At 34.5% G+C, this 27,968-nt stretch overlaps 2 protein-coding genes across 2 annotated transcripts; both read left to right on the forward strand.

Annotated features, from left to right (window-relative positions):
- Nucleotides 1-1,357: 1,357 nt before the first annotated feature.
- Nucleotides 1,358-1,813, forward strand: LOC136043046 (uncharacterized). The gene has a single exon (XM_065727953.1). It carries the CDS (start codon nucleotides 1,358-1,360, stop codon nucleotides 1,811-1,813), a length of 456 nt encoding a protein of 151 aa, XP_065584025.1.
- Nucleotides 1,814-3,252: 1,439 nt separating this feature from the next.
- Nucleotides 3,253-27,968, forward strand: LOC136043081 (dnaJ homolog subfamily C member 8-like). Its single transcript, XM_065728004.1, has 6 exons — nucleotides 3,253-3,357; nucleotides 17,734-17,892; nucleotides 19,599-19,665; nucleotides 22,954-23,048; nucleotides 24,267-24,506; nucleotides 27,751-27,968. Exons 1-6 carry the CDS (start codon nucleotides 3,319-3,321, stop codon nucleotides 27,859-27,861), a joined length of 711 nt encoding a protein of 236 aa, XP_065584076.1. The 5' UTR covers nucleotides 3,253-3,318; the 3' UTR covers nucleotides 27,862-27,968.

The following is a 27,968-nucleotide window of genomic DNA, read 5'->3' on the forward strand; positions in this document are numbered from 1 at the left end:
AACAAGCACCTGAATAAGGATTTCGTACCCTTACATGACTCTGGTATCAATGAGAAACAGCCTTTCCCAACACAGCAAAAAGGGGCCAGCCTGGTCGTCACTTTGTCCATTTATCAGTTAAGTTACGTGAAAATGTTTACATTAATACGTATAAAGTTGAATAAATTGTATCTTAATTTTTCTCTTATGTAACTTTCCTAATTTTGTCGTCAAGGTGAAATTTTTTAAAATTAGCTAAATTAAAATATGCTAAAATTAAAGTAAATTAATGTAGAAAAAATATACAATAAGTATCATAAGCCACAAGGCGACAGGTTTGACTGGATTTTTTTATGTCAACTCCATTTGGTAAAGAAAGTTAATAAGAACGGTAGAAACTGGAACTAGGGTAATGTAGGAACTAGGATCTAATTCTTAGGATGAATCCAGGAACTGGGACAGCTCAAAGAAAAGAAACGTTTATATTCAGGTATTTAGGCTGAGCTAATTAAAAAAATTCTATGTTGTATTCTTATCAAATTGAGATCGGTAGTGCACATTCCTAAACCGATTATGCTTGATCGATCCTAAGCGGTGCATATTACTGAAGTTGTCCTCATAACAAGTAAGAAAGGGTTATAACGACTCTTGGGGAATGTTTCCAAGCTTTAGTATGTTAGTGTATTATGATTTTTCTTTTCCATAATGGACATTCGTATCCTAATGGAAAAATGTCGGAGGCTCTTTAAAGCAAATGCAAAACTTATAAGCGAAGAAAATCCTCTGGGAAGTGTCATTAATAATCAGATAGCAGAATGGAATTTGCTCTTTGTTGAAACTGCAGTTTCCTATTAGGCTTTTCTTGGTTTGTGCCAAGTTGACTTGTGCTTTGTGGGATTGTCGTGCAAATTATGATGGCAGTTGTGTTTACTGATGTAGATTTGGCTTGCAGCAAGACCAATCCATCTGGTCATTTTCCTCTCAGCTAAAAGAAGATTATCAAGAAACATGTCGGTTTTCTTTAGTACAGATCAAGACAGTCGTATTACAGTGATGATGGGGTGACGTACAAAATGGCAAATTAAAAAGTTTGTAAACTTAAGAATATGCTTTCTCCACGCCCTTGACTTATAGGGTAAGGCACTTGCCCTTCCTCCCCCGTTCCTGATGGAAAGGTACATGACTTTCTTAGATATGGTGGATATGAAGTAAGAAATAAGCTACTGAAGATTATGGATGAGATTTTTGAAAGTGGAATATACCTACCGATTCTAGGAAAACCCTAATCCAACCCCTGTATAAGAAAGGTGATCAGGTTCAGTGTGGTGATTATAGAGGCATTAGCCTGGTCTCTGTAGGTAGCAAATTACTTACTATGATGATACTTCTCATACTGAGAGGGGATGTAAACAATGTTTTAACAGAAGAACAGTGTGGTTTTATGAAGGGTAGAAGATGCGTCGACCGAGTGTTCACTCTTACGTTAATAATTGAGAAGTGCCTGAGTCATCAAACGCCTTTGGTCCTCAGTTTTACAGATTATGAGAAAGTATTCGATTCAGCTGATAGAAGAGCTTTAGCGAAGGTCTTATCCTTGTATAGTATACCAGACAAATACACTAAGGTGATTACTGTTATGTACGAGAATAGCCCTGCTTTGGTTAAAGTAGGAAATGAGGCTAGTAGCTCGTTTCGTATTAAATCAGGAGATAAGCAGATCTGTTTTCTATCCCCATTTATGTGGATCATTTTGCTGGACTCTGTCTCAAGGAGCACAGGAAAGGCAATGGGAGTTAACAGAATCAAATGGAGAAGAAAACTTTCCTGGACTTAGATTATGCTGATGATCTAAGCGTTCCTAGAGGAAAGCGTGAGCAAAATGAATTAACTTTTTGAATTTTTTTAAGTTTAGGGTGCTTGAATAGTTTTGCAAATTAATGTTAAGATGACTATTTCGCAAAGGCTAGGAATACGTGAAGATGAAAAGGTGACGTTGCGTAAAGAAAAGATCGATAAAGTGGACAGCTTCATTCACCTTGGTAGCATTATTGACAAAGACAGTGGGAGCAGTGATGATGTTAAAAGTATAATAGGGTGTTTTTCACAATTGAAAAGAGCTTAGAAGAATAGAAAGATACGTCTACGAACCAAGATTAGAATATTATTAGCTATAGTGACAACAGTGATCAAACATAGTTCTGAAGCATGGGCTTTCCAAAAAACGGAGGAAGAATTGATAGGTGTTTCCCAGAGAAATTGCCTACGGTTTGTTTTGAGTACCTGGCTGACTGACCGTATTCCAAGCAGTAAGCTGCACGAAAAGTTGAATCCCACTTTCTAAGGCTATAATAAGGGTAAGGTTCAAATGGCTAGGTCACGTCTCTTGGGTGAGGGATGACAGATTGTCATTTTTGGCCAACCGTCTTGGGCTAAAGGGAATTCAAGTCGTCCGAGGTACGGGTGGGAGTGATTTAAGAGAAATGAGAACTGCCTGGGAGGGTGTGAAGAAAGTGTCTTTGAATAGATTAGAATCGAGGAGGAGCGTGTGTAGCTGGGCTGGCATCTTGTTGCTTGGTTGATCGGTAGCTGTTAGTAGCAGTAGTAGTAGTAAACTAAGGCAGATTAGGTATCCTCATTGAGTGTTAAAATTTCGCTTAAATTTAGATTATATTCCAGCAATTTAGTTGCTAGAAGTACCACTCTAGCGTTGCCTGTTGGACTTCAATGTATGTTTATTTATTCTCAGAGCTATTTAATTTGGAAGGGGTGGTAATATAAAATTTAAAGAGAACTGATTCAATTGGAAATCGAAAGTTCTAGTTTTCTTTTTCAGAGTCAAAAGTAATCGGAAGAGATCCAGACCTACTCCCACGCCATTTTAATCTGCCCTCCTACAAAGCCATCCTTTCAAAACTTTGAGATGGCTCAGGTTTTGTTCAGGTTAGTCTAAATGTGAAACAGCTATGTCTCTAAAAAAGACATGGTCCTTCACACCCCCTGGGACAAGGGCTATTAATTATGTATATTGCCCGTTCTTTATTGCAGGGTTCATTATTGGGAACGATGGATTTATAATTATGAGAAGAAACCAGCCGATCGTTCTGGGAAATTTCAAACACAATTCATTGGTTTTCGTTGATATGAGGATTCTTTTTGCTGTATTAGAAATTATTTTATATAAAAAGTCCCATCTCGATCTAAGAATTGTTTTCAGTAACGCGCAAATGACGGTTTGGTAGCCATTCCAGGTTTCAATTTCTTCCTTTAAGATTTTACGTAAATTTCGTCGCCGAACCCACAAATGAGAAGAAACAAACGAAAAATCCGGACTAAACAACAATGGCTGTAGAGCCAAATTTTCAGCAATTTTATAATGAGGTAGATTATGCCAGTTAAACTAGATCAATCTTGCCAGCTGCCTATAAACTATGTAAAAAATTTTTTTTGAAAATGAGATTGGTGAATGAAACTTTCAGGAATCATTCTAAATCATTTTCATCTGTGAAAATGCACCTCTCTCTCATGGCTCCAGATATAACTCCAGTATATATAAAAAAAAATAAAACAATCATATTGCTATTTTGCTATGTGCAGTAGGTTTCTATTAATGGGCTGAAGAGCCCAATTTTCAGCATTTTATAATGAGGTAGATTATGCCAGTTAGGCTAAATCAATATAGCCTATAAGTTACACAAGATCTTTAAAATTCTAGTTAATTGATTTCTTGCTATCTCAGAAAGGGTTTAGGTTAGGAAAATAAAACTTTCAGGGATGAATCTACAGACTAAAGTATGTCCTGGGAGGGTATTTAAAGCAACTACCTCCACTCCTTCTACCTCTAGAGGGCTCTAACATTTGGTGACCTTTAAAAATATGTGTGTTATAAAAGTGAAACCTTGCAAAATGGATCTTCTGCTTAATTGAAGTACAACAAAATTGTTTTCAGCTTCATAACTTTGCTCAACTCCATTTTATAAGGTTTTAAAGATATACAAATAAATTTCCTAAATTTGGAAAAAAAAACATCAATATGGCTCAAAATTCTATTCAAATAACAGTAATTATATTTTCAGAACTATAGCCTAGGCAGAGAAAAAACAACTAGGCTAGTTACTGAAAATTAAAATGTTGTTTTGTCAAAATTTCAATAGGTGTAGACCTGTCATGTAGGCAAGTTTCAGGGCCCTCTAGAGAGAGAAGGAGTAGATGTGGGTACTTTAAAATACCTTCCTGGGACATACTTTAGCCTGTAGACCCATCCCTGTAAGTTTCATTTTCCTAACCTAAACCCTTTCCAAGATAGCAAGAAGTCAATTAGCCTAACTAAATTTTACCCACAAAATCTTCCTTTTGAAAATAAGCTAGGGGAATCATTCTGAATCACATTTCTATCTGAGACAAATGCACCCTCTCTCCTATATTCCTACAAAATATAGGCCTATAGAACAACAAAACTAAAACAATCAAATTCATACTTTATAATATGAAGTATGTTTCTATTAATCAGAGTATCATTTTGACAGGTAATCATTTTGACAGGTCAAGAAACCATTTAACAAAGAAATACAAACCATATTAAAAGGTATTGTTTTGTTCTATTACTAGATAGGTCCATTAGGGGGTGAGGGTATGGTAAATATATCATTATTCACATTATTGACTTACCTATTAAGTGAAAATACCACTCAATGCCTTTTTTATGTGCTTTATGAATATATTAATCACTTCTTTTACAAATTCAAATTTAAGCACTTTCTGAGCTTTTTAAAATGACAAATTTTCAATTAAAGTATGAGTTATCAGTCATTTTTGACAAAATAATATTGCATTTTCTCAGTTGTTTTTGACAAAATAATTCTACATTGTCTCAGTGCCAAAATTATTTATAGATAGATTAGGTAAAAAAAAGTTCTTAAATTTGAATTTGCAATAGAAGTGGTTATTATATTTGTAAAGAGCATAAAAAAGGCATTGAGAGGTATGCTCACTTTATTGGTAAGTCAATAATGTGAACAGTCATACATTTAACAAGAGTGCAGTATCACAAATGCAAATATGAAATAAAGAATATAAAATAAAAAAGTCTAAGGTCTCAGTTTTTTTAAAATTGTTTTCTTCTGTGAGGGCTTTAATGGTAAAACTCTAGTTTAGCTAAGACTGCAACTAGGAATATTAGTGAAATAGCTTTAGGTTTAATAGAGAGTAGAAGGAGTTTGTATAAGAGTTATCTGAGTGATAGGTCATATGAAAACAAAAGGAATGTAAAGAAAGTAGAGAAAGCATTAAAATATGAACTAAGGAGATGTGAAGTAGAGGCCATGGATACAATTGCTGAGGATCTGGAAGATGCAGCTAGATGGCATAATAGTAAAATATTATACTCGCATGTTAATAAATTGAAAGGGAGTAGCCAACCTGGACTAGTCCCAGTTAAAGATAGAAATGGGGCCACAATTAGTGACAAGGAAAAAGTTAAAGAAAGATGGGTAGAACATTTTGAGAATGCACTCCAAGATACAGTTGCAGGAAAAGATATAGATAAAAATGAAAAAGTTGGTGATACCTTGGATGTGAAGGAAGATTTGTTTAGTGAGGAAGAATTAGTGACAGTACTAAAAGGATTAAAAAATAATAAGGCTCCAGGTGCTGATAGTATGATTAATGTGTTTCTTAAATATGGTGGCTCTGAGGTTAGGAATAAGCTACTGAAGATTATGAACATGATTTTTGAAAAAGGGGAAGTACCAAATGATTTTAGGAAAACCTAAATTAAGCCACTGTATAAGAAAGGTGACATGAGTGAGTGTCATAATTATTGAGGCATTAGTCTGGTCTCTGTAGGTAGCAAATTACTGAGTAATATAGACTGATAAATACTTTTTAGACTGAGAGATGCTGTAGACAAAGTTTTAAGGGAAGAACAATGCAGTTTTAGAAAAGGTAGAGGATGTGTTGACCAAGTTTTCACTCTCAGATTAATAATTGAGAAGTCCCTTTGTTGTCAAACACCTTTGGTCCTCAATTTTATCAATTATGAGCAAGCTTTGATTCTGTTGATAGAAGATAGTTAACAAAGGTCTTATCATTATATGGTGTACCAGAAAAATACATTAAAGTGGTTTGTGCTATGTACAAGAATAATACTGCTGTGGTTAAGGTAGGAAATGAGGTTAGCAACTGGTTTTGTATTAAATCAGGAGTTAAGCAGTGTTGTGTTCTATCCCCCTTTATATGGATCATCTTGATGGACTTCATCTTAAGGAGCACAGGAAAGGGAATTGGAGACCACACAATCAAATGGGGAGGAAAAATGCTCCTGGACTTAGATTATGCTGATGATTTAAGCATGTTAGATGAAAGTGTGAGCAAAATGAATGAATTTTTAGAGGTTTTGTGAATACAGGGTGCAAAAATAGGCTTGAAAATTAATGTTAAGAAGACTAAGTCACTAAGGCTAGGATTATGTGAAGATGAACAGGTGACATTAGGTAGCAAAAAGATTGATCAGGTTGGGAGCTTCAGTTACCTTGGTAGTATTATTAGTAAAGATGGTGGGAGCAGTGAAGATTGGAAAAGTAGAATAGCTAAGGCTCAGGGTGTTTTTTCACAGTTAAAAAAGTTTGGAAGAACAGAAAGATAAATCTGCAAACCAAGATTAGAATATTGGAAGCTACAGTGATGACAGTGGTCACATATGGCTCTGATCCAAAAAGCAGATGAAAATTTACTAGACGTTTTCCAGAGAAATTGCCTACAGATTATTCTGGGTATCTGGCTGACTGACTGTATTTCAAACAGTAGGTTGTACAAAAAATGTGGTTCAATCCTGCTTTCTAGGGCTATAATGAAAGAAAGGTTGAGATGGCTAGGCCACGTTCTACAGATGAAGGATGACAGATTACCAAAAATTGTCCTTTTCAGCCAACCGTCTGGGGCTACATGGAAAGCAGGTTGTCCTTGTCTGGGTTGGGAGGATGTCATAAATAAAGATTTAAAGGAAATGGGAACTTCCTGGGAGGGTGTAAAGAGGGAGGCTTTAAATGGATTAGGTTGGAGGAGGAGCGTGCATAGCTGTGTTGGCCTCAGGCGGCTTGGTGCTGCAGTGAGTTATTAGTAGCAGTAGTACCTTTTGCTAGGGTATCGTGGAAAGGGGTTAAGTTATGAAAATGAAACTTTCAGGGATGTGTCCACAGATTGAAGTATGTTTGGGAAGGTATTTTTTCCACCTCCTATCTCCACTCCTTCCTCTAAAGGGCAGTGACCTTTGATGACGTTTAAAATTTTTTGTTTATGAAAGTGAAACCTTGCAAAATCAATCTTCTGTTTAAGTACAGTACAACATAACTGTTTTCACCTTCATAACCTTGCTCAATCCCAATTTATGATGTTTCAAGACTCTGCAAATACATTTCCTAAATTTAGAAGAAAAAAAAACTATTGATTTGGCTTAAAATTCTACTCAAAATAGCAGAAATTACATTTTCAGAACTAAAAGCAGAGACAAAGAAACTGATGACTGAAAATAAAGGTAAAATGTTGTTCTATCTAAATCTCTGTAGGCATAGAGACCTGTCAAGTAGACAAATTTCTAAGACTAAAACCAGAGACAAAGAAACTGATGACTGAAAATTAAGGTAAAATCTTGTTTTGTCTAAATCTCAATAGGTATAGAGACCTGTCAAGTAAGCAAAACCTACCACATAAAAGCTTGGCAATACCTTCCAGGGTGTATTATTGGCCTTGGAGTCATTACTGAAATTTTCATTTTCCTAACTTAACCCCTTTCCAAGACGCAAAAAGTAACCTACTGATCTACCTATTTGATTTAGATATATCTTTTGTAAACTTGAAAGTAGGCTCCTAATCTTAGATAGGCTAGTTGAAACTTGGCTAGCCAGGCTTGCCTGATTAGAATCACCACAACTTGGTATATTTGTAGTTGACAATACAATTTACCTAGGATGAATAGCCTATAAATACATTGCTTGATGCCTTCTTTTATGCTTTTTCAGGGATCAACACCTTTCTGGGACAATTACATTTTTAACTCTTAAAGGGCTGAAAATAGCCCATAGTAATAAAAAGTTTAAAATGTGCTTATAAGAAAATAACTTGTGAGAAAAAATCGCCATTGGTAAGTTGATTCAGTGATGGTAATTATTTTCATTAGTCTTAATAGTAAAATTTTATGATGAAAACAAATTTGAAGAATTTTTTGAAAAGATCCAGCACCCCCTCAGGAATGATGTCAGTTCTGCTCTGATGTCCTTCTGGGGGGAGGGGCTCAAGACACTCAGACAAAAAATTCCTACAAATTTGTTTTCAAAACAGCTTATCACTATCAAGACTAATGAAAGTAATAATTATCATTCCTGAATCGGCTAAAAATGATAATTTTTTATTCTAAATTTTTGATTACTATGGAGTATTTTACCTTTTGGGGCCCCATTAAGGGCTTAAAATGTAATTTCCCCCAGAAGCAATTTTTAATTATGAAAGAGGATAAAAACAGGCATCAAGTGATGCATTCACTTTCATTATAGCCTAATTGTATTGTCAGCTACAAGTTTACCAATAACTTTTCTTTTAATGTTTAAACTTGCACAAAAGTTTCCCTTGCAGCCTAGCCTATTTCAAAACAAGTTTTCTTCTTCACAACTCTCAATCAGGTTGAACATATTCATTGAGTCTGTATATGATTTAGATGGTTTATTCTAGGTCTAAGATTCTATGTCCAAGATTAGACAACTTTTTCCAAGAATAGGGACAAGATTAAAATATGTGTCTGTGATTAAGCTCTATTATCAGCTGTAGTCAGTAATGCTAGCTATTGTAACTATTTTAGGTGTACTGATAGCTATCAGCACATTTAAAATAGTTGGTATTATATATTAATACAGTGTGTATGCTAATTACATTCTTATTAACCCTGGAACACTTGTCACTTCCTAGAGTTGTATTAATACTGTCACTCCATAAATATTATGATTCCAACTGTGAATGCCTACAAAAAAGAAGCAGAGTTAATAAAGTTTTTTTTTTTTTTTTTTTTTTTTTTTTTTTTTTTTTTTTTTTTTTTTTTTTTACAGTGCACTGACTACATATGAAAGATTACAAAATAAGAGAACTAATCAAAATTGTTAAATTGCTGCCACAAGGGGTTCACATCTTCATTTGATGTTCAGTACTGATGGCCTCACCACACTTGGTACAGAATGTGATTGGCATCTAACAGACGCTTGAGGGGCAGAGTGAGAAAATTTTTCTGTTTTCTGTCCTGAGATGCTGGGCTTCTAGAAGGACTAGCGATTGCTGCAATATTTTAATGTGTTCTCAGAGTGAGTGGCTCAAATGTTTACCTAAGAGCCTTTACTCTATGTGAGGCTGCATTATCTGTTGGCAGAGTTCCCTCATGTAGCATTTCCTTGTAGGGGACTTCCATCCAATCTTTCTGCTTTTGAAGCTGTATACCTTATAAAAGCTAATAGAAGTGTTGTTCAGGAGCCCATAAAGTTAATAATAATAAAGAAGTTACTAATAACATAAAGCATAAAGATAAATAACATAAACATAAAGTTAGTAATACATAAAATACACCTTTTAGTTTTCCTCAAACAGGACATGTAACTATACACTTGGTTGAAAGTAACAATTGAACCTTTAGTCAAGTTGTATTGGTTGATGACTTCTGGTTTTCAACTTTGGTAGGCCAAAGAAGGTCTCTTGTAAATTATAGACAATAGAAATATCATTTGTTCTGTTTTGGGATGCATAAAACTGTGGTAAGCTCCTGATCAAAGTAAAACATTGAACTCCATTCAGAACACCTACCTTGCATAATATTCATTGGAGTCTGCTGTTTTCTAAATCCTCCAGGTTTTCCCTGATTGGATTTTCTTCAGTCACTAAGAATTTAGATGTTATTGTCTTAATTGCTTACATCAAGCAATTCTTGTATCTGTTTTACTCTAAGCCTTCTAAAAGCTATGTAAAAGGAAAAAGAAAAAGAGACAAAAATGTGCACTGTCTGTAATGTTCAGGCTCCTGAGGACACATACACATTTTTACATAAGTAGATGTTGAAATTAGATTTTCAACAACTTTTTTCACATGAAAACTGACACAATTCCAAAAAAACTACTAAACATGCAAACTCTGATTTTAGCAAAAAAAAAGTTACACTTTTACTGTTGCTTTTATAAAATTTACTACTTACCCTTGTTATCTTGGAAACAAGCAGGGGTCTGTTAAACTCTGAACTTGCCTGATAACTAGGGTCTTGAAAAAAGAATTTATTTGAAGTCATGTCTTGTAATCTACATGGGAATTTCAAAAAAACAGTCTGATGACTGTAAAATTTACAAATCAACAGTGTTCCAGGGTTATAGGAACCTAGATGAATCCAATAGTGAATTAATCTGATTTTTAGGTGGTAGAGTAAAGATTTCACAGTGACTTTAAAAGTCTTTATTAGCTGTCTGATTATCCTGTAATGTTTGCTGTTATTGCAGGTGCATTAACCACTATCAATGGCGTGATTTTGTCAAAATCTTGTATTAGGGGAGGGGGATTGATTCTCAAATCAAATGGAAATGATATTGAAATCTGAAAAATGAACCATATAGTACCAAAAAAGCAAAGATATACAGTACTAAAGAAAATTTACCCATACTTGTGGATGTTTGAATTATGAAGGTTGATCTTAGTTTTCACAGGATTTTTGAAGAAATTAAGTTTCACCTGAGGGGAGGGGGGCAAAATGTGATTTGGGGGCACTTACCCCCTGTCCCCCATAGCAGGGCTTGGTAAAGTCTCAGGCTATATACAGCAATTTATCGATTTTTGGTTTGAATCATTTTTTGTGCTTATTTATTGTCTATAGTTTGATCATAATGCCAATTAAAGTAATTAAAATACAGAAGAAGAAAAACAACAAAAAACCTGCAAACTTTTGTGTATAGGCTAACACTGACAACCAGGCATTATTGTATCAGTATTCTACATTCCTAAGTGTCTTTTTAGGCTATTTAGTATTGTGCTGCAATTATGTATTTATTTTCGATTAAACAAAATGCTGAAATGTGAATTTGGGATGAAGAATTCTGGTACTCCATGAAATGCATTTTGATTGCAAGTTTTGGATTACAATTGCAAATGTTTGTTGGAACCATGCTAAGAACTCTGATAAGATAGTGTTGGTGAAATAGTACTACTACTACTACTACTAATAACTCACTGCAGCACCAAGCCGCCTGAGGCCAACACAGCTATGCACGCTCCTCCTCCAACCTAATCTATTTAAAGCCTCCCTCTTTACACCCTCCCAGGAAGTTCCCATTTCCTTTAAATCCTTATTTATGACATCCTCCCAACCCAGACAAGGACGACCTGCTTTCCATGTAGCCCCAGACGGTTGGCCAAAAAGGACACTCTTCGGTAATCTGTCATCCTTCATCCGTAGAACGTGGCCTAGCCATCTCAACCTTTCTTTCATTATAGCCCCAGAAAGCGGGATTGAACCACACTTTTCGTACAACCTACTGTTTGAAATACGGTCAGTCAGCCGGGTACCCAGAACAATCCGTAGGCAATTTCTCTGGAAAACATCTAGTAAATTTTCATCTGCTTTTCGGAGTGTCCATGCTTCAGAGCCATATTTGACCACTGTCATCACTGTAGCTTCCAATATTCTAATCTTGGTTTGTAGGCTTATCTTTCTATTCTTCCAAACTTTTTTTAACTGTGAAAAAACACCCTGAGCTTTAGCTATTCTACTTTTAACATCTTCACTGCTCCCACCATCTTTACTAATAATACTACCAAGGTAACTGAAGCTCCCAACCTGATCAATCTTTTCATTACCCAAGGTCACCTGTTCATCTTCACTTATTCCTAGCCTTAGTGACTTAGTCTTCTTAACATTAATTTCGAGCCTATTTTAGCACCCTGAATAATAGTAGCATTCCAGTAATGCTACTTAATAGTAGCATTCAATACTTAATAGTAGCATTCCAGTAATTAGTAAAAGTACCTTATAAAAATGACAAAATTTAAAAATGATATACATAAAAGTGTTTACACCTTTTTTACTCCAATAAAAAAAAATATCAAGTCTAAGGAATAAATATCACTATATGTATATTAAACTGACAATCCATTGTCATTTTTTTTTTTCAGTAAAGTGCAAATTATGTTCTGGTTTTAACAAGCCATGTGGGCTGTCAGCCTTACTTGTAAATTTCTGCTTGTTTTGAGTTTGACTTTGTTATTTATTGTATTTGTGTTCATTTTGGGTTTTCTTTTATTCATTGATGGTGATTTGTGGTAGGAAGATAATTATGTGGTTGGAAGATGGTGATGCTAATATTACATGTGTTTTTGTTTTTTTCCATAAGAATCCATAGTTTGGCTTGCTATTTATATGTTGGAGAAGCTTTTTCAACAATTTTTATCCAAGTAATAGTTGTAATAATCCAAGTAATGAGTAGTAATAATCTTCAAAGAGTAAAACTACCACAAATCACTATCAGAAAATGAAACCCAGAACAAACAGAGATTACAGTAAATAACCAAGTCAAACTCAAAACAAGCAAAAATTAACTTGAGTAGTGCTGAATACCCCCATGCCTTCTTAAGACCAGAACATAATTTGCACTTGGCTGAAAACAAAATACATTTTAAATATGTTTGCTTTTTTGAGTTTAATAAATAAAAGTTCTTAAACTTCTAAGGAATGAATATCAATATGTGTATTTAAACTGACAATCCATTATATTTTTTTTTTCAGTAAAGTGCTAATTAGGTCCTAGTCTTGAGAAGGGGTATTGTTATTCAGCACATAAAATTAATTTCTGTTCATTTTTTATCGTAGTCTTTCTTTGAATTTTCTTTTATGTCTTACATTCTTTTAATGTAAGAATCCACAGTTTGGCTTGCTATTTGTATGTTGGAGAAACTTTTCCACCAATGTTTAATCTTGTCACAAATAGTTTTGTTTTGTTTAATTTTATACCTCCTCAAGTTGACCTTAAAAATAAAACATAATATCATTCCTCAAAAATTTTATCTATGCTCTTTGACAACTTGGATAAACTTACACTCTTCTAATTTATTTGAATTGTAAGAGCAGAAATAGTAATAGTAGTAGCCCCAAATATGTTGCTCAGTATATTGCTGAATTGTCTTATTGGTAACCATCCACACAGTGTCTTTTAATTTGGTTTTAAAGGAACATTTAATTTTAAAGTATAATGGGCCAACTGTGAAATTGTGGGGGTTTGACATACCCTATATCCCTCAAGACATAGCTACTGGACCATTCTACTGTGCTGAATCACAAAACTCTGACCTGATGTGTTTAGAAAATGAATGGATTCGGGAGGAGGGTCGCTTGCACTCTAATTCTTTTGACTCTAAAGAAAAGGCCATAGAACTTTTAATTTCCAATTAAATTAGTTCCTTTAAAAATTTCAATGATTTTTCTACCTATTATGGACCATTGCCTATAATATTGCTTATATGCCATTTTGGAAACCTGCATGCATTTAGTTTTTTGGTTTAATTGAAACTCCTCCTAAACATTCCCGGAAAGCTTTACCTTAATACTCCTAGCATCATTAGTTACAGTAATTGTAGTGGTAGTATTAATAGCATAAACTATTGCCTTCTGGCTAGTTCAACATCTGCCACAACTTACCCTCAAAGGTTTGACTTAGTAATATAAGCTGTTACTGAGATATGGCTTTGTCACATTTTTGAAAATCTGCATCCTCATAGTTTATTTTGCTTTAGTTCAACGTCCACCTAACTAAGGAACTCCTATCATGAAGGTGAAGCTTTCAAGGAATTCCTTGAAAGCTTCACCTTCATACTCTTAGCTTGCATAGTAGCAATAGTCATAGCATTAGAGCAGTATGCACATACAGCCTTTCGTTTCTTTAACATCCCCTTCAACATATGCTGATAGTTTCAACTTAATACCATCAACTGTTCCTGAAATATTTCTGATATGTCCTTGACAACCTGTATTGCATTGTGTGTTTCAATTAAATTCCATACAGTTCCAATATTTCTCAATTATTTTTTTGGCCTTGATAACCTTAGTTTAGTAGCAATAGAATTAATAGTAGTAGCCTTAGATTTAGTGACAGTAGTAGTTCTAGAAGTATTAATAATAGCAGCAGTAGTAGTAGTATGGTTAGAAGCAGTAGCATTAGGATGCAAATATTTCTTATCTTTTGGTTAGTGTTACATCCCCCACATCAAGCCCTGTTAGTTTCAACTTCACACACAAAACTGTTCCTAAAATATTGTTTTTATGCTGTTTTGATAACCTGTATACAGATGACATGTTTTGATTCCATTCACCCCATTGCTACAGTAGTAGTGTTGGTACTAGTTGCAGCACTAGTATTAAAATATTGCCTATGGGTAAGTTAAACGTCCCTTTAATCAAGTTCTGGAAGTTTCAACATAATACAATTAGCCATTGTTATGACACAGCTGATATGTCCTTCTGATAACCTGTATGCTCATATATTTTTTGAAATTTTCATCTTAATGCTGTTAGCTTTAGAAGTAGTTGTAATAGAAGTAGTAGTTGAAGTAGAAGTAATTGTAGTAAATATAGTAGTGGTAGTAGTATTAGTAGTAGGTTGTACATATTGCCTTTTGGTCAGCTAATCTTCCCCTTTTAGAATTATCTGAAAGTTCCAACTAAATACCCCAATGAATTTTTGAAATATTCTTTTTTGACAATGTGAATGCACATAATGTCTTTTGGTTTAGTTCAAATATCCCTCAATATTGTAAATGAAGTAGTGGGGTAGTACTAGTAGTGGTGGTAGCAATAGTAGTGGTGGTAGTTGTAGCAGAAGTGGTAGCATGCAAATATTGCCTTTTTGATCATCTCCCTTATCATTTCCTGGAAGTTCCAAATTAGTAAACTCGTTTCACTCCTGAGCTATGCCCTTTTGACACTCTGTATACATATAATGCATTTTGATTTAGTCCAACACTCCTGTCAATATTCTCTGAAAGACTTGCCTGAATGCCCTTCATTTTTTTGGAAAGTAAAGTTCAAATCTGCATACCTTTCTCAATAACATATACTAGGCTATGTGTAAACAATGAATGAACTGCCCAACTTACAGCCGTTGCCCTGAGGACTGTGGGGAGGTTGACATCCCCAAAGACATAATTACTGGACCTTTTACTAACGTTGAACAAAGTAGCTCTCTCAAAATTTTGATTGGACATGTTTTGGGGTATGATGGGATTTGGGGTGGGGGGCTTCCCTCCATTCACTTTTGATGCATAATACACTTTGGAAAAATAGGCCATGAGGGCCATGCTAGTTGCCCTCTGATCACTTTGACTTGTAAAAAGGGCACTGGAACTTCTCATTTCCAATCCAATGAGCCCCCTTCGGAAGTTTCTATGGCAACTCCTTCTATACAAAGTGTCCTGGTCTAAATAAATAAATAACAAATGGTGTCTACATTGGTCTTTACTGAGGCAGTTCTATTGTTCCAAATGACCTATTAGCCTTAGGTCACTTATTCACCTGCGAGTCCAAGCAAATTCAGTCCCCCATTTTACATGTAGATACAGTGGAGATTGTCCATCACACGTCAAACCTTTCATCCCTTAGGTTCTATGACTATCTACCTTAGTTCTGCCCTAGGAATGATGTATGGATGGATGGATGATAGACTTATCTATCAACAAGTGAAATCAAGGGCTTATACCAAGATCTATCTGTCTTGGCTTTTTCTACAATTAGCCATGGCTTGATGCTCGCAACTACTGGATTTTAATCAAAATTTCCACTTCAACTCGTAAAAAGGGTACTGCAGCTTCTCATTTCCAATCCAATGAGCCCCCTCCAAAGTTTCTGCAGCAACTCCTTCTATACCAAGTGCCCTGGTCTAAAAAAATAATAATAATACATTGTGCCCACATTGCTCTTTATGCTTACTTCAGCATGCGTTACTTCATGCTCTTTGCAATCACAGGCAGTTCTATTGTGCCGCCTATGATTTATAACTTTGTGTTTGCTGATGATGGCGTGGCAATCACCAGGGCTAAAATATCTGCTTTGTCTTTTTGCTGCCTCCTTTTTTACAGGCCGAAAATCAAACTTGGTTTGGTTTCTCAATTTTTTTTTTTTTTGCATTTATTTGTCTTTTATTAAAAATGGAAACTGCCTCCCTGGCTTGGAATACAGTTGGTTTTTGTGCAGTTTGCACTTCCATTTATGCAGATCTGTAAAACAAAAAAAAGGAGAAGAAAAGTCCTGGCTCTGCTGGTGGATGGCATGGGAAAATAAAATATCTTTAAAAATACAGCTTTTATTATTCCAACTATCTTTGTTGAAACTCTGAAGCATATAGATTCAAACTAGTTTATAGTTCATTTAAGAAAAGTTTGGTGCAGGAAATGTATTTTATATTTAGGAAAATGATATTATATTTGGAATAGCAAATACACCTAAATGAACCCCTTCTCTTTCTCTTCTCTTTGAAGAGCTTCTATTTAAAACTTAAACTTTAGTGCAGTGGCTGTAGCCTCTCTTGCACCCGGGACAAAATCTTGATTAGCAGCCCCCCCCCCACCCTGTTTCCCATGAAATTTTCATCTATTAACAAAGTAATTTTCAATTTGTTAATAAATTAACAATTTATGCTCTAGTTATTTTTGGTTTATAATTTGAATTATTTAGTTACTTTAATTAGTATTATTCAATTTTGAATTTATTTTTATTTTATTAATTAATTAATAATTATTTGACAATTTTCATTTATCAAATGCACCGTCTACTTATTTTAATAAAAATAAAATTTGAAAACCTATAAAATGATAATAATCATTAGATTATTTATTTGAAATTTTATGCCTGTAAAATCTTTGTGCCTGGGGCAAGTCGCCCTCCATCCATCCCTTAAAACAGCCACTGCTTTTTTGTGAAGAGCAGGGTGTTCTTGTGGGTGGTAACCTCCCTCAAGTTTGGGAGCACCCAAAATATCGTATTAAAAGCAAACGCAAATTAGATTAAACATAACAGGTTTTTCAAAGGAAAGTAGAAACCAATATTACAACTTTAAATTAATAGATATTGTCCTGTATGTGAATGGCTGCCAACACCACTCTTTATTTGAAAGTTTGAAATTTTCTCCAAATACTTCAAGAACACATGCTATAACATAAGAGCAGTGTGATAAATTTTCCACAATGTTCCAAAAATTAAAGGGCTTACTGGTTTGCATTTAAGCAAATAAAATTTGCCATTTAAATGTTTTGAAAGTTAATTAATATATGAACTACTTGGAATAATCAACTGGCTATATTTTTTTTTATTATAGTTATGCTGTTAAGGGGAAGTGACAGCCCCCTCATATAAAGGATACTTTTAGTTTCTTCTAAGCTTGATGTCACACTTTCTTTATTATTTAATAGCTATTAGAACGAATATGAAATCCTTGAGACATTTAAAGTGCTTTTACAATTGTTGTTTATGTTGGTATAGTTGCACGGACTTCGATTTATCTTATATAAAAAGTTATGAAATTCAATGAGTTCGCTCATGGCTCATGGGCTATACTTGATATGTCAGCTTTAAGTAGCAATAGTCTTAAAATCATTTTTAACTTTTGGACTCTTTAACTTTTAAGGCACATCATAGGAAAATCCCTACTGGGAACCTGAAAGAAAGATGGTGGGAAAATGCTATTAAAAACTGAATCTGCTTTTCAGTTGAAGGAAGTTGAAAAACGGGATTCAGTATTAACACCTAAAGAACAGATTGATCGATTGCTCAGACAGGGTGCCACATATAGAAATTTGAATCCCTTTGAAGTTTTACAAATCGAACCTGAATCCAGCATTGATGATATCAAGAAAAAATATAGAAGGGTAAGTATGATTTGCTCCAGTTTTATTTTACTTTTTAAGAGTTTTAGCAAAATTTGTTCAGTTGATCAAATAATGTCTTCTTAAGAATGAAAGTAATCTTTGTAGATTGGTAATATCATTTGATGAGACAGGATTAATTGGTAGTGTAATAATGGAGATCCTTATTACGTAACTAATATATACAAAAAAACACGAAGCCCAGTATTCTGGGCTTGTATTGCTCTCCTAGAACACTCTACATTACATTACATTACACAAGTAGTTATCCTTATTTTTCCCATTTTTGCAGCTAGAAAACAAATAAAAATGTTCCAATATGTACCAGTTGTTCTAGTGGGTACTAGATGGTTATTCATAACAGGCCAAGAAGAATTATATCTTGATAGAAACTAAGAAAGGATGACTTATTAGAAAACGTATTTGCTTGCCGTAAAGTTACAATTAAGGCAGTTACAAAAAATCTTCAGTTGCTGGTGAAAACAAAGACGTAAGTTCAAATAAGAAGCTGTCACTGGATTTCAGATAGAAATGTTTGCTATTATCTGCTATTTGCTGATTAGCAAACAGCAATTAATGTTGTTTGCTAATCAGCAAAATTCATGCCGAATAATTTTTGTAAAACAAATTTGGACAAAGGTTACAAAAATCTGAAAAACGTAAACTAAGAAAAAATAAAGAAAGATATATCATTTTATGATAGCAAGTATGGAAGGGGTGAAGATCTAAGCTGCTGACCATAGCAAACACTTGGTTGTGATGTCAGGTTTTATTTGCAAGGACCTGTCAAAGATTGAAACTGGAAGGAGACAAAATTTGGCTATATTGGCAAGGGCTGAAGACCTGAGCACATAGAGGTAGACAATAAAAAGTCACCAAAGCCATACAAGTCAAATATATATATGAATCAATCAATCAATTTATTTCTGACTCCTTAATAAAACAAAGGAGGAGAAAATAAACAACAACGAAAAGAGAGATTACAATCAACAAACACAACCATAACTACATACTATACGAAATCTTCCACTCTTTTATCAGTAATGTTTGCAGGCAGAATCAATTAAAATTTTTGTACCAGAGAAGAATTACTGGTCCAAGGAGGCAGATGCAGCAGATACTTGGCAAATTTAAAAAAGATTTGGTTAAAAAAAATTTGTTTGAAGCAGAAAAAAATTTCAAATGGGGGACATAGCAAGAAGATGGGGCACCGTTAGACTGTAAAGTTTGGAAAGATGAAACCGACTAGGATTTGTGATATTAGGTGCAAGTAAAGCATATGCAATTCGAATCTTTTTAGTGAGGTTTTGAATTACAAGCTTAACGGTTTCTTTAATACTTCTTCCAGTGGGCATACCAAGATAAATAAGGCTATCAGAAAGCAGAATAGATGTTTCAGAAAGTTCAAGTCGTATGTCAGAGTTACCCCTAAGATTGAAAGCGATTGCTACAGTCTTATCGACGTTAAAATTCAGACCGATTTGCTGATATTCTTCTTCTTCTTCTTCTTCTTCTATGTCAGCAAACGCGGGCTTTTCAGTCGAGACTATTCAACCCTTTTCCTTTTGACTCACTCATATTCAGATTCAGATAAAACATGGAAAATAATATTGTAATTCAAAACTAATAATGGAATTATTAGTTCCATTTAAGTAGATTGGTCTTTTATTAAGGACTCTCTGTACCTCAATTTATCTTTTTTTTTTCAGTTATCAATTTTAGTACATCCCGACAAGAATCAAAACGATCTAGAAAGGGCTCAGCAGGCGTTTGAAGGTAGACTCTTATTGTTATTTTTTTATTGTCGTTCTTTTTCTCTTATAATATGAAAAAAACTTCGTTTTCTTAAAGAGTTAAAGAGGCTGCGTCCCAAAGTCGAACCTTAAAACGTACAGGAATTAGGAGAGGCAGTTTGCTACCCTACCCCCGCCCCCAGCTCTTAGCTTGTGTGCTCTGTGTCTGGGAAACAGTTTCAATAATTATGTTAAAATGTAAATGGAGTGGTCAACTTCATTGTTACTAATTACTAGTTTCGGCGCAATGGTTCTCCTGTCCTCTTGTGTTTAACATTTTTCGAAGTTATTCCATTATTCATTCATTTCAATTTATATTGTTAATTATTGTTAATTAAAAGAGGGCCTCTCCGAAGCCAAGAGCGGGGGGTTAGGGGGGCGGGAGCCCCCCACAACAAAAAACCTGTACAAAAGAGTCTTTAAAAGCGGGGGGTTTGGGGGGCGGCAGCCCCCCAACTGCCTCTCCTAATTCCTGTACGTTTTAAGGTTCGACTTTGGGACGCAGCCTCTTTAACTCTTTAAGAAAACGAAGTTTTTTTCATATTATTTCTGTACGTTTTTCTACAATCCATGGTGGATATAATTTAATAATAATTTTCCATGTTTATTTTCTCGCTTTCTGTATCAATAAATTCAAACTGACAAAATTATCTAATTTTGATAATTTTAATAGTTTAGCAGCTTAAGCTAGTGGTTTTTACCCACCCGCCTCGGTTTATGGGCCAAGCGCGCTTCCGCTGCGCCAAGCTGCTGTTATGCTTGTTATCAAACAAGTTATTACAATAGAAAGTTTCACCAACGGCTTCAATTAGGAAATCAATTTAAATGGTTCTTTTAACTTGCTTCCATCAAGCCTTACCCCCGCTTCAGTATAAATTCTTGTGAACATTCCAAAATGTAATTCTGATCACATGTTTCCATGTTTATTTTCTCCCTTTCTGTATCAATAAATTCAAACTGACAAAATTACCTAATTTTACAAATTTTAAAAAGTTAGCAGCTAGCGGTTTCGATCCACCGACCTCTGGGTTATGGCCCCAGCACGCTTCCGCTGCGTCCAGCTGCTGTTAGTGTAAGAATTTTTCAAACAAGTGATGTTATTACAAGAGAAAATTTTACCTTCAATGGGGAAACGGGTTTTTCTAAGCTAGAAAATCGGGGGGTTAAGATTTTCCGACGAAACTTTCCAGGAAAATTACTCGGAGAATTCCGCGTCGAATGAGTCTTCGTACACCCAGATCCGATGTCGGCTGTGACCTGTAGGCGAAAAGAAAAAGAAGGAGAACATGAACAATAAGTGGCTATGCGTGGTTTCTGGAAAACAGGGAAGGAGTTATCGGATCGAGCTGAAATTTCGCGGATAAGCTCCTGGGCCCTAGGGGACCTTAACTTGTGAATTTCAGCCCGATCGGACAACGTTAAAGGGGGGTGGGGGTGGGTGGTCGAAACTTTCGGCCAGATTTTCCCCATGAAGGAAAAGTCGGAGGGGGATGAAATTTGGCAGGTTTCTTAGTTGGAGCTCGGGCTACGAAATGCATCCCTCTGCGACCACTGGAACCGAAGATCGCTTAACATTGTCGTGGTTTGCCTCTTTAAAGAGGCACGAGTGTGCCTACTTGAATTATTTGCATTACTTAAATTCATATTTTTTAGATAACATGTGGGAAATTCAGCTTTCCTAAAAGGAGTTTCTTTGGGCTTTCAATGCATTTTTATATTTAACTAAAATATGCGATCTGAATTTTTCCATCCCTCGTAGTTTTGCGCATTAACATTTTTAAAAAATTCTAAAATTTCGGTATTTGGAATTAAGAGAAAAATTGCTCTTAAAGTTTTTCGCATTCAATTTTGTTTGTAAAATTTAAAAGTAGGATCTTTCTAGCATTAGTAGTTTTTGTCAAGTGACTTCTTAGAATTCGGTGCTTGAGAATGCTCAGCTTGTGGCCCAAGTTCTTTTTTGAACTCTCTATTGCACAAAGAAAAAGAAATCAGGATGTGCAAATATTCTCTACAGTAAGTATTTTCTTTATTAGAATATTAAGTATCAATAAAGGCCCACTTAAAAGTTAACTTAGAAGAAGAGTTAATATTTTTCCAGATGTATTAAACCTAGTTTATGCAACAGGCCGCAAATCAGTTAATTAATGCTATTAAAAACACTATACACGGTTCTTCAGATTCAAGACATATTCCCTTTCTCAATCCGGTATTTTTAATCTGCTGTGATTGCTGTTCGGAGGAACTGAACTAGTTGTTTTGTTTTTTTTACTGGAAAATATGTTTGATTGAGATAACTGGAGGAGTGGGTTTCAAAGTCGTAGGGCTATTATTGATTTCTTAGTAATCTGGTCTTTTTTTTCTTCGTTTTCTTTTTTTACGATGAACTACTGACAACCATGGGAGCCTTGATGACGCTCCAGGGAAAAAATAGTTCAGATTAATTATGCTTCAAAGTATCTTTTTGCTCAATTGCAGCTGATTTATTAACTACAAGTCAGCAAATGTAGCTGATTTCATAACTGTAGCTTCCAATATTCTGGTATTGGTGTGCAGACTTGTCTTTCAATTCTTCCAAACTTTTTTTCAGCTGTGAAAAAACGCCCTGGGCATTTGCTTTTCGACTTGTAACATGTTCACTGCGCACACCGTGTCTACTAATAATACTGACTAGGTAAATATCAGAATGTCCGGGCCCAAAAACGGTTGTATCCCTCATGCGTATTAGCTGTGTGTACCTTTGCATCGGCCTGTGGTCAATAGTGTGGGGAGTTTCTCTTGGGGCTATAGGTATGATTATTCAATATTTACCTATCAAAGAATAGGCCTTAGACTTTGTCTCAAATGCCCTTTTCCTTTCAGACACATTTTCAGAGTTGTCATGCCCACCGCTTCCGCTCTTTTTCGATAATTCTTAGTTTTCAAAATAGATAAGCTCTTTTACGGGTAAGGAATATAGACCCCAAGAAATCTTAAAACAGTTTGCATTCAAGTTATAAATAGGTTCCAAAGATTCAAATTGGTATTTGCACCGAATTTAGCGAGGCTGAATCTCTTCTCCCCTGGCTGCTACCTTGGTTCTTTACTAAGGAAGAGCAAATAGAGATCAGAAACTTTTGAGTTATTTAGTTCAACACAATTAAGAGGAAGACTTCTTGGGGGCTATTTCAATCACTAATTTAATTTTATGATTAATTATAACAATTTTATTTGCTTCCGTTCTTCCTTTCTTTTTGTCTTTTACATGATGATAGTTATGGTCTATTTTTTTTAGTTGTTAATGGCGCTTATAAGATTTTAGAGAACCCTGAAACGAGGAAAAAATGTTTGGAAATTGTGGAAGAAGCCAAAGGAAGGACAGACATGATGGTAGGTTCTTTCATTTTGACTATATTTCTACTTCAATATGGAATAGAATAACCGATACCGTGATGTTTAGAATTTTGATAATACATTGGTTTTCTAGTTGCCTCAAACTTTTTATAACTGATATTTTTTTTTTGTAATTTACATACTTTGAAACTTCCTCAGTGCCTGCATAGAGGCAAGTATATGTGCAAGAAAGCTTTTCAATGGCTATTTCTTAATATTCCAGGGCTTTTTATGGGATAAAGTAGATGCTGTATTGACAAGACAAGGATTTCTTCGCAAAAACATTACTAAACCACACAAAAACAATAGCCAGTCTTGTATTCGGACCTTTTGGTTGTAGTGCATGTCTTTGTATGATCGGACAGAAACCAAATTATACGTCAGAGAAACTGGAATCGCCCTCTCTTCACCAGCGCCTGATGATGGCGAGTTGTGCTTATTTCTTTTGCAGACCAAAAATAGTTTTACGTGTTTTGCGAATTTTCATTCATCAATAAATATTAAAAAACAGGTTTCGCCTAGAAATTGCAACTATTCTGGTTGGCAATCGTTGTCTTAGAACTTCTATTTTTACCATAATTTTTTCTTCATTAGACATGGTGCTCGTCACATTGTTGGGGTAATCGTTTGTTCGATATCAACTTCGTCTGATTTCAGGATTTTTAAGATACAATCGATCTTTACAAAGCTTTGCTTCTTGGTTCGATTATCTGTTATGTGGTATGATTAATTTAAATTAAAATTTCGCAACAACAACATAAAAATGTTTCGTTAGTTTTGTTAGAAAGCATACCTAATCTAACAGTTCGTAAATTCATATCATAATGAAATCAACCCATATCATAGGCAACAAAAAGTTAAACAAAAAGTCGAATCTTGAACTCAGTGTGTGCATTTAAAAAGTCTGCTTTTAAATCAGATTATTCAAAATTTACCAGTCGAAAGTTATTATTGCATAATATTAGAAAAAGAAGGGAGAGCGATAAACCCCAAAAAAATCGGAAAATCATCTAATCAAATTCAGTGTGTTCAAGAATCCAGAGGTATCTATCCCAAACTCAAGAATACAAAATTTCTTATTTTTCCGAGTAAAGATGGTCATGGGTGTTTTTTCTTCTTAAGTTTAATAGTATAAAAAAAAATTAGCCGTGTATTGTCGATGGTGCTGGTAGTTTTTGTAAAAGCACAACATCATTTTTCGACTTCTCATTTTAGATCCAAGAAAAGAAGAAAAAACTAAAGAAAGAAGGAAAGTCAGCAGTGGTAGATGAAGATGATCCTGATAAGTACAACCGTGCTGTGTATGTGCTCACTATGAAATTGTTTGCAGATATGGAAAGAAAAAGGAGAGAGCTTGAAAAACGAGACATGGAGGAACGAAAGAGAAAAGCGGAACATGAAGCTGACGAAGCCCAAAAGGCTAAAGTTGCGAAAGAATGGCAAAAAAATTTTGAGGTACAAAATTTTTTTATAGACTTCACTTTATCTAAAGTAGACAGTGTATGAATAAGTTTCTTATAAATTTGGTGCTTGTAAAAATAGTTGTTTCGTGACAGTTTGTCCTTTTCTTTCAAATTTTTGTGTTGTGGAGCAATAATACCTCTTTCATACCTTTTTATCATATTCAGCGATTTATAGGTTAGTTATTGTTCAGTCAATGTCAGAGCATAGTTTCGCGTATGTAAAAGGATAGGCCTTTTCGCAGTCAGAAACTTGTATCCTATCCATTTGAATTCATTAACTGATGAAGAGTTAAGCGTCGAAGATGATTCCGCAAACTTACCGAAAAGCATATATTTAAATTTCTAATGACGAAGACCTTAGAAATTTAAACATCAGAAATATTCAAATAGGTTTTGTTCATTCACTGTCTTGGAAAAGTCCCCATTATTCTCTCTTCTGTATTTGTATTTAAATTTCTTATGCTTGGTTTATTATGAATGGACCAAGTAACTTATCAAGGTGTATTAACTCATACTGCAGATACCGAGATATAGGATAATAAAACCCCTTGGGCGAAGGCTTGAGTCTGAAAGTGAATTTTTTGGTCAATGTTTACTGCATTTTCATGGAAAATTCTTTTGATCAGTTTCGGATAATTTGATTAGTATTACCATTATTTATTCATAACTCAGAAATGACACTGCAGAACAATCTAAAATATGAAGAAAAGGAAATCGCTTCAAAATACGAAATGTTCTTACGAAACAATAATAATCGAAACAATAAACAACAATATCAGTAATCATTACGGAGTATGAAGGATAAAAACTAACAAAAACAATTTGACCAAAATTACGATAAAAAAACAAACTGGGAGATGACTAACAGAAACAAAATTAATAGTATTCATGGTCATATTCGATGCCAGTTGCGCATAAGCATCAATGACACCCTAATGGGATACTATATTTCTGTTTTAAAATGTTCGGGTAATAAATCAGATGCTTACAATATCTCAAATAACCGCTTCTAAGTCTCCGTAAATCTTTATTTCCTGAGAAGACGGTGGAAACCAGATAGAAAATTAACTGCTAGAGAGCAAAAATTATTGTAAAGCCGAGCTAAACCCTTATTTTCATAAAGCTCCTTATTTGAAGGCATTTCTCTGTAAGATGCATGAATATTTTTTTAAGCATTTGCAACCAAATCAAAGCAAGTTTTGGAAATTGACGGACGAAACGATATACCAAGCCATTTGACATTATCTATGAATGAATAAAGGACCCAAGTCACGTAAAATTACTCCAGTCAAAATTTCAAATGCCCAGATTTTAAATAAATAAAAAAAAAATCATCAAAGTCATGAAAAAATAAGCCCAAAAATACCAAGATTAAAACTTCAGCCATGCACAAATTATCTACGCAGCGAGGCTAGAGCTTAAGCCATGCATGGAATATAAGTATGAAGAGTGGGAGCATATGCAAGGTTTTGGAAGGGAACAACATTTCCGGAAAAGGGAACAAATTCTAAAACAAACTCCCGAAAATTGGTAAATCGTACAGAAAACATTAAGAACAGTTTGGTTAGAACTAAACCCAAGTTTCTACACCAGTCTTGATTTGTCAGTCATTATTTGCCCCTTAGATGTACCAACAGATTTAATTAGATCCTTCGCAAATGCAAGTGCTGGACCTTACCTATTTTTTTGTCTAGTCTCTTTTTAGTTGTTCCTTTAGGTAGTTGGAACAAAATCTAAAGGAATCTGTTAGTCTTTATGGGTGGCTATTTGTCAAAGTTTCACACAAAAGAAGCATCTCCCCTATTAATTTAAGTTTTTTTTTGTGTTACCCAACATGCAGTTATGCATAGTCGCTGTGACCCATAGATATCTGATAATGTGTATCTTTTATAAACAAATTGTCAACAAATAAAGAAAAACGTTTTAACCAAAGAAATAAGTAAATCCGGTTCTACCAAAGTTAGTGCAGTGACGCTCGCATCGGTCTTCGTAAGTCTTTTCATGTGAATGTAATCGACAATTATTCCAAATGATCTATTCCAATTTCGTCTATCATCAGGCTATTTCTTGCTTGAGTGGTACTTCGATCATTTGTCACCTTATACGGTTCGTCGTATAAGATCATAAGTTCCTCTTCAATAGATCAGAAGTTGTAGTGTTGTAAAACAGTTTATAAAAACATCTTCCGTCTTTACTGCGGGCTGCCCAAGGAACGATTTTGAGAGTCTGTCATTTCTTCTTCTGCTTAATAACCTTAGTGATGACCTCCCACAGATGAAAATACATTGACGACTAGCCAATCCTGAAAATTGTTTCTAAAAATATTATATGTAACCCTTTCAGATGCTGTTCTTGATCTGTATTGAACCGGTTTTCTGTGTCCTCTCGAAGATAATCAGCTTAGCCTAAGGTAGAGAAACTACTTTGCGGGAATATTTTATTTAAATATTTAATAAGTAGAGGGTATTAGGAAAGGCTCATATCAGGTACCCTCCCCCCTTGATTCGGCCTTGCTAGTATTATAAGATGTAAATAAAACTGAATTTGTTTAATTGTGTTGCATTTAAATCCGCGAGTAAAAATTAACTAATTTCCACATGGTTCTAAAATTGTGTTAAAATTATTTAAGCTTGAACATTTACATTTTGGATTATACTACATTTGTAAAGACTGCAAGAAAATGATTAGTTACAGCAAAAACCAGGATGCTTAAAAAAAAAAAAATAATATAAGGCTCAGATACATCTTTTTCTTATTACTTAAAAACGATATCTTCCATTTTCAAACTTTGTGGAGCGCTCTAGACTCTTTTTACAATCATTTTCCACTAACACCATCGAAGAAGCATTCACAGGCTACAAATTGCCCTCTCTTATTGTTTACTTTATATATATATATATATATATATATATATATATATATATATATATATATTATATATATATATATATATATATATATATATATATATATATATATATATATATATATATATATATATATATATATATATATATATATATATATATATACCTTTGAATAAAAATATTTTTCAGAATACCTTACTCTCTTTATGTAAGTACATATAAAATAGAAACATGTCTTTGGTAAATGGGGCCTCCTTCTCCTTCCTCAAAACTTATTGGAAATATTTTTGGTAAATTTATTACCGACTGCAAATGCTACATAGGCTGATGTTATGTTTAGACTAGACCAATATATTTTTTTCTCTCTAGGAATCCCGTGAAGGCCGGGTGAACAGCTGGAAAGATTTCCAGGACAAATCCAAGACCAAAAAGAAGAACCTTGGGTTCAAACCTCCTAAGCCAAAACTTGAGAAGCGATGATTTTTATCTTTTTAGCATGTTGTTGCCCAAAGATTTATTCTTATATTTCTCAGTTTCTTGAGCGGTCTTTACACGATTAGAAGTATAAACATCAGTAATTCACTTTA

This window comes from Artemia franciscana, unplaced genomic scaffold (genome assembly GCF_032884065.1).
Source record: "Artemia franciscana unplaced genomic scaffold, ASM3288406v1 Scaffold_289, whole genome shotgun sequence".
Classification (NCBI taxonomy): domain Eukaryota; kingdom Metazoa; phylum Arthropoda; class Branchiopoda; order Anostraca; family Artemiidae; genus Artemia; species Artemia franciscana.

Coding starts and splice junctions, on each gene's coding strand:
- LOC136043046 (XM_065727953.1), top strand. CDS start 1,358: ATGATACTTCTCATACTGAGAGGGGATGTAAACAATGTTTTAACAGAA.
- LOC136043081 (XM_065728004.1), top strand. CDS start 3,319: ATGGCTGTAGAGCCAAATTTTCAGCAATTTTATAATGAG. Junction 17,893..19,598: donor TCAAGAAAAAATATAGAAGG/GTAAGTATGATT, acceptor TTTTTTTTTCAG/TTATCAATTTTAGTACATCC. Junction 19,666..22,953: donor GGCTCAGCAGGCGTTTGAAG/GTAGACTCTTAT, acceptor TATTTTTTTTAG/TTGTTAATGGCGCTTATAAG.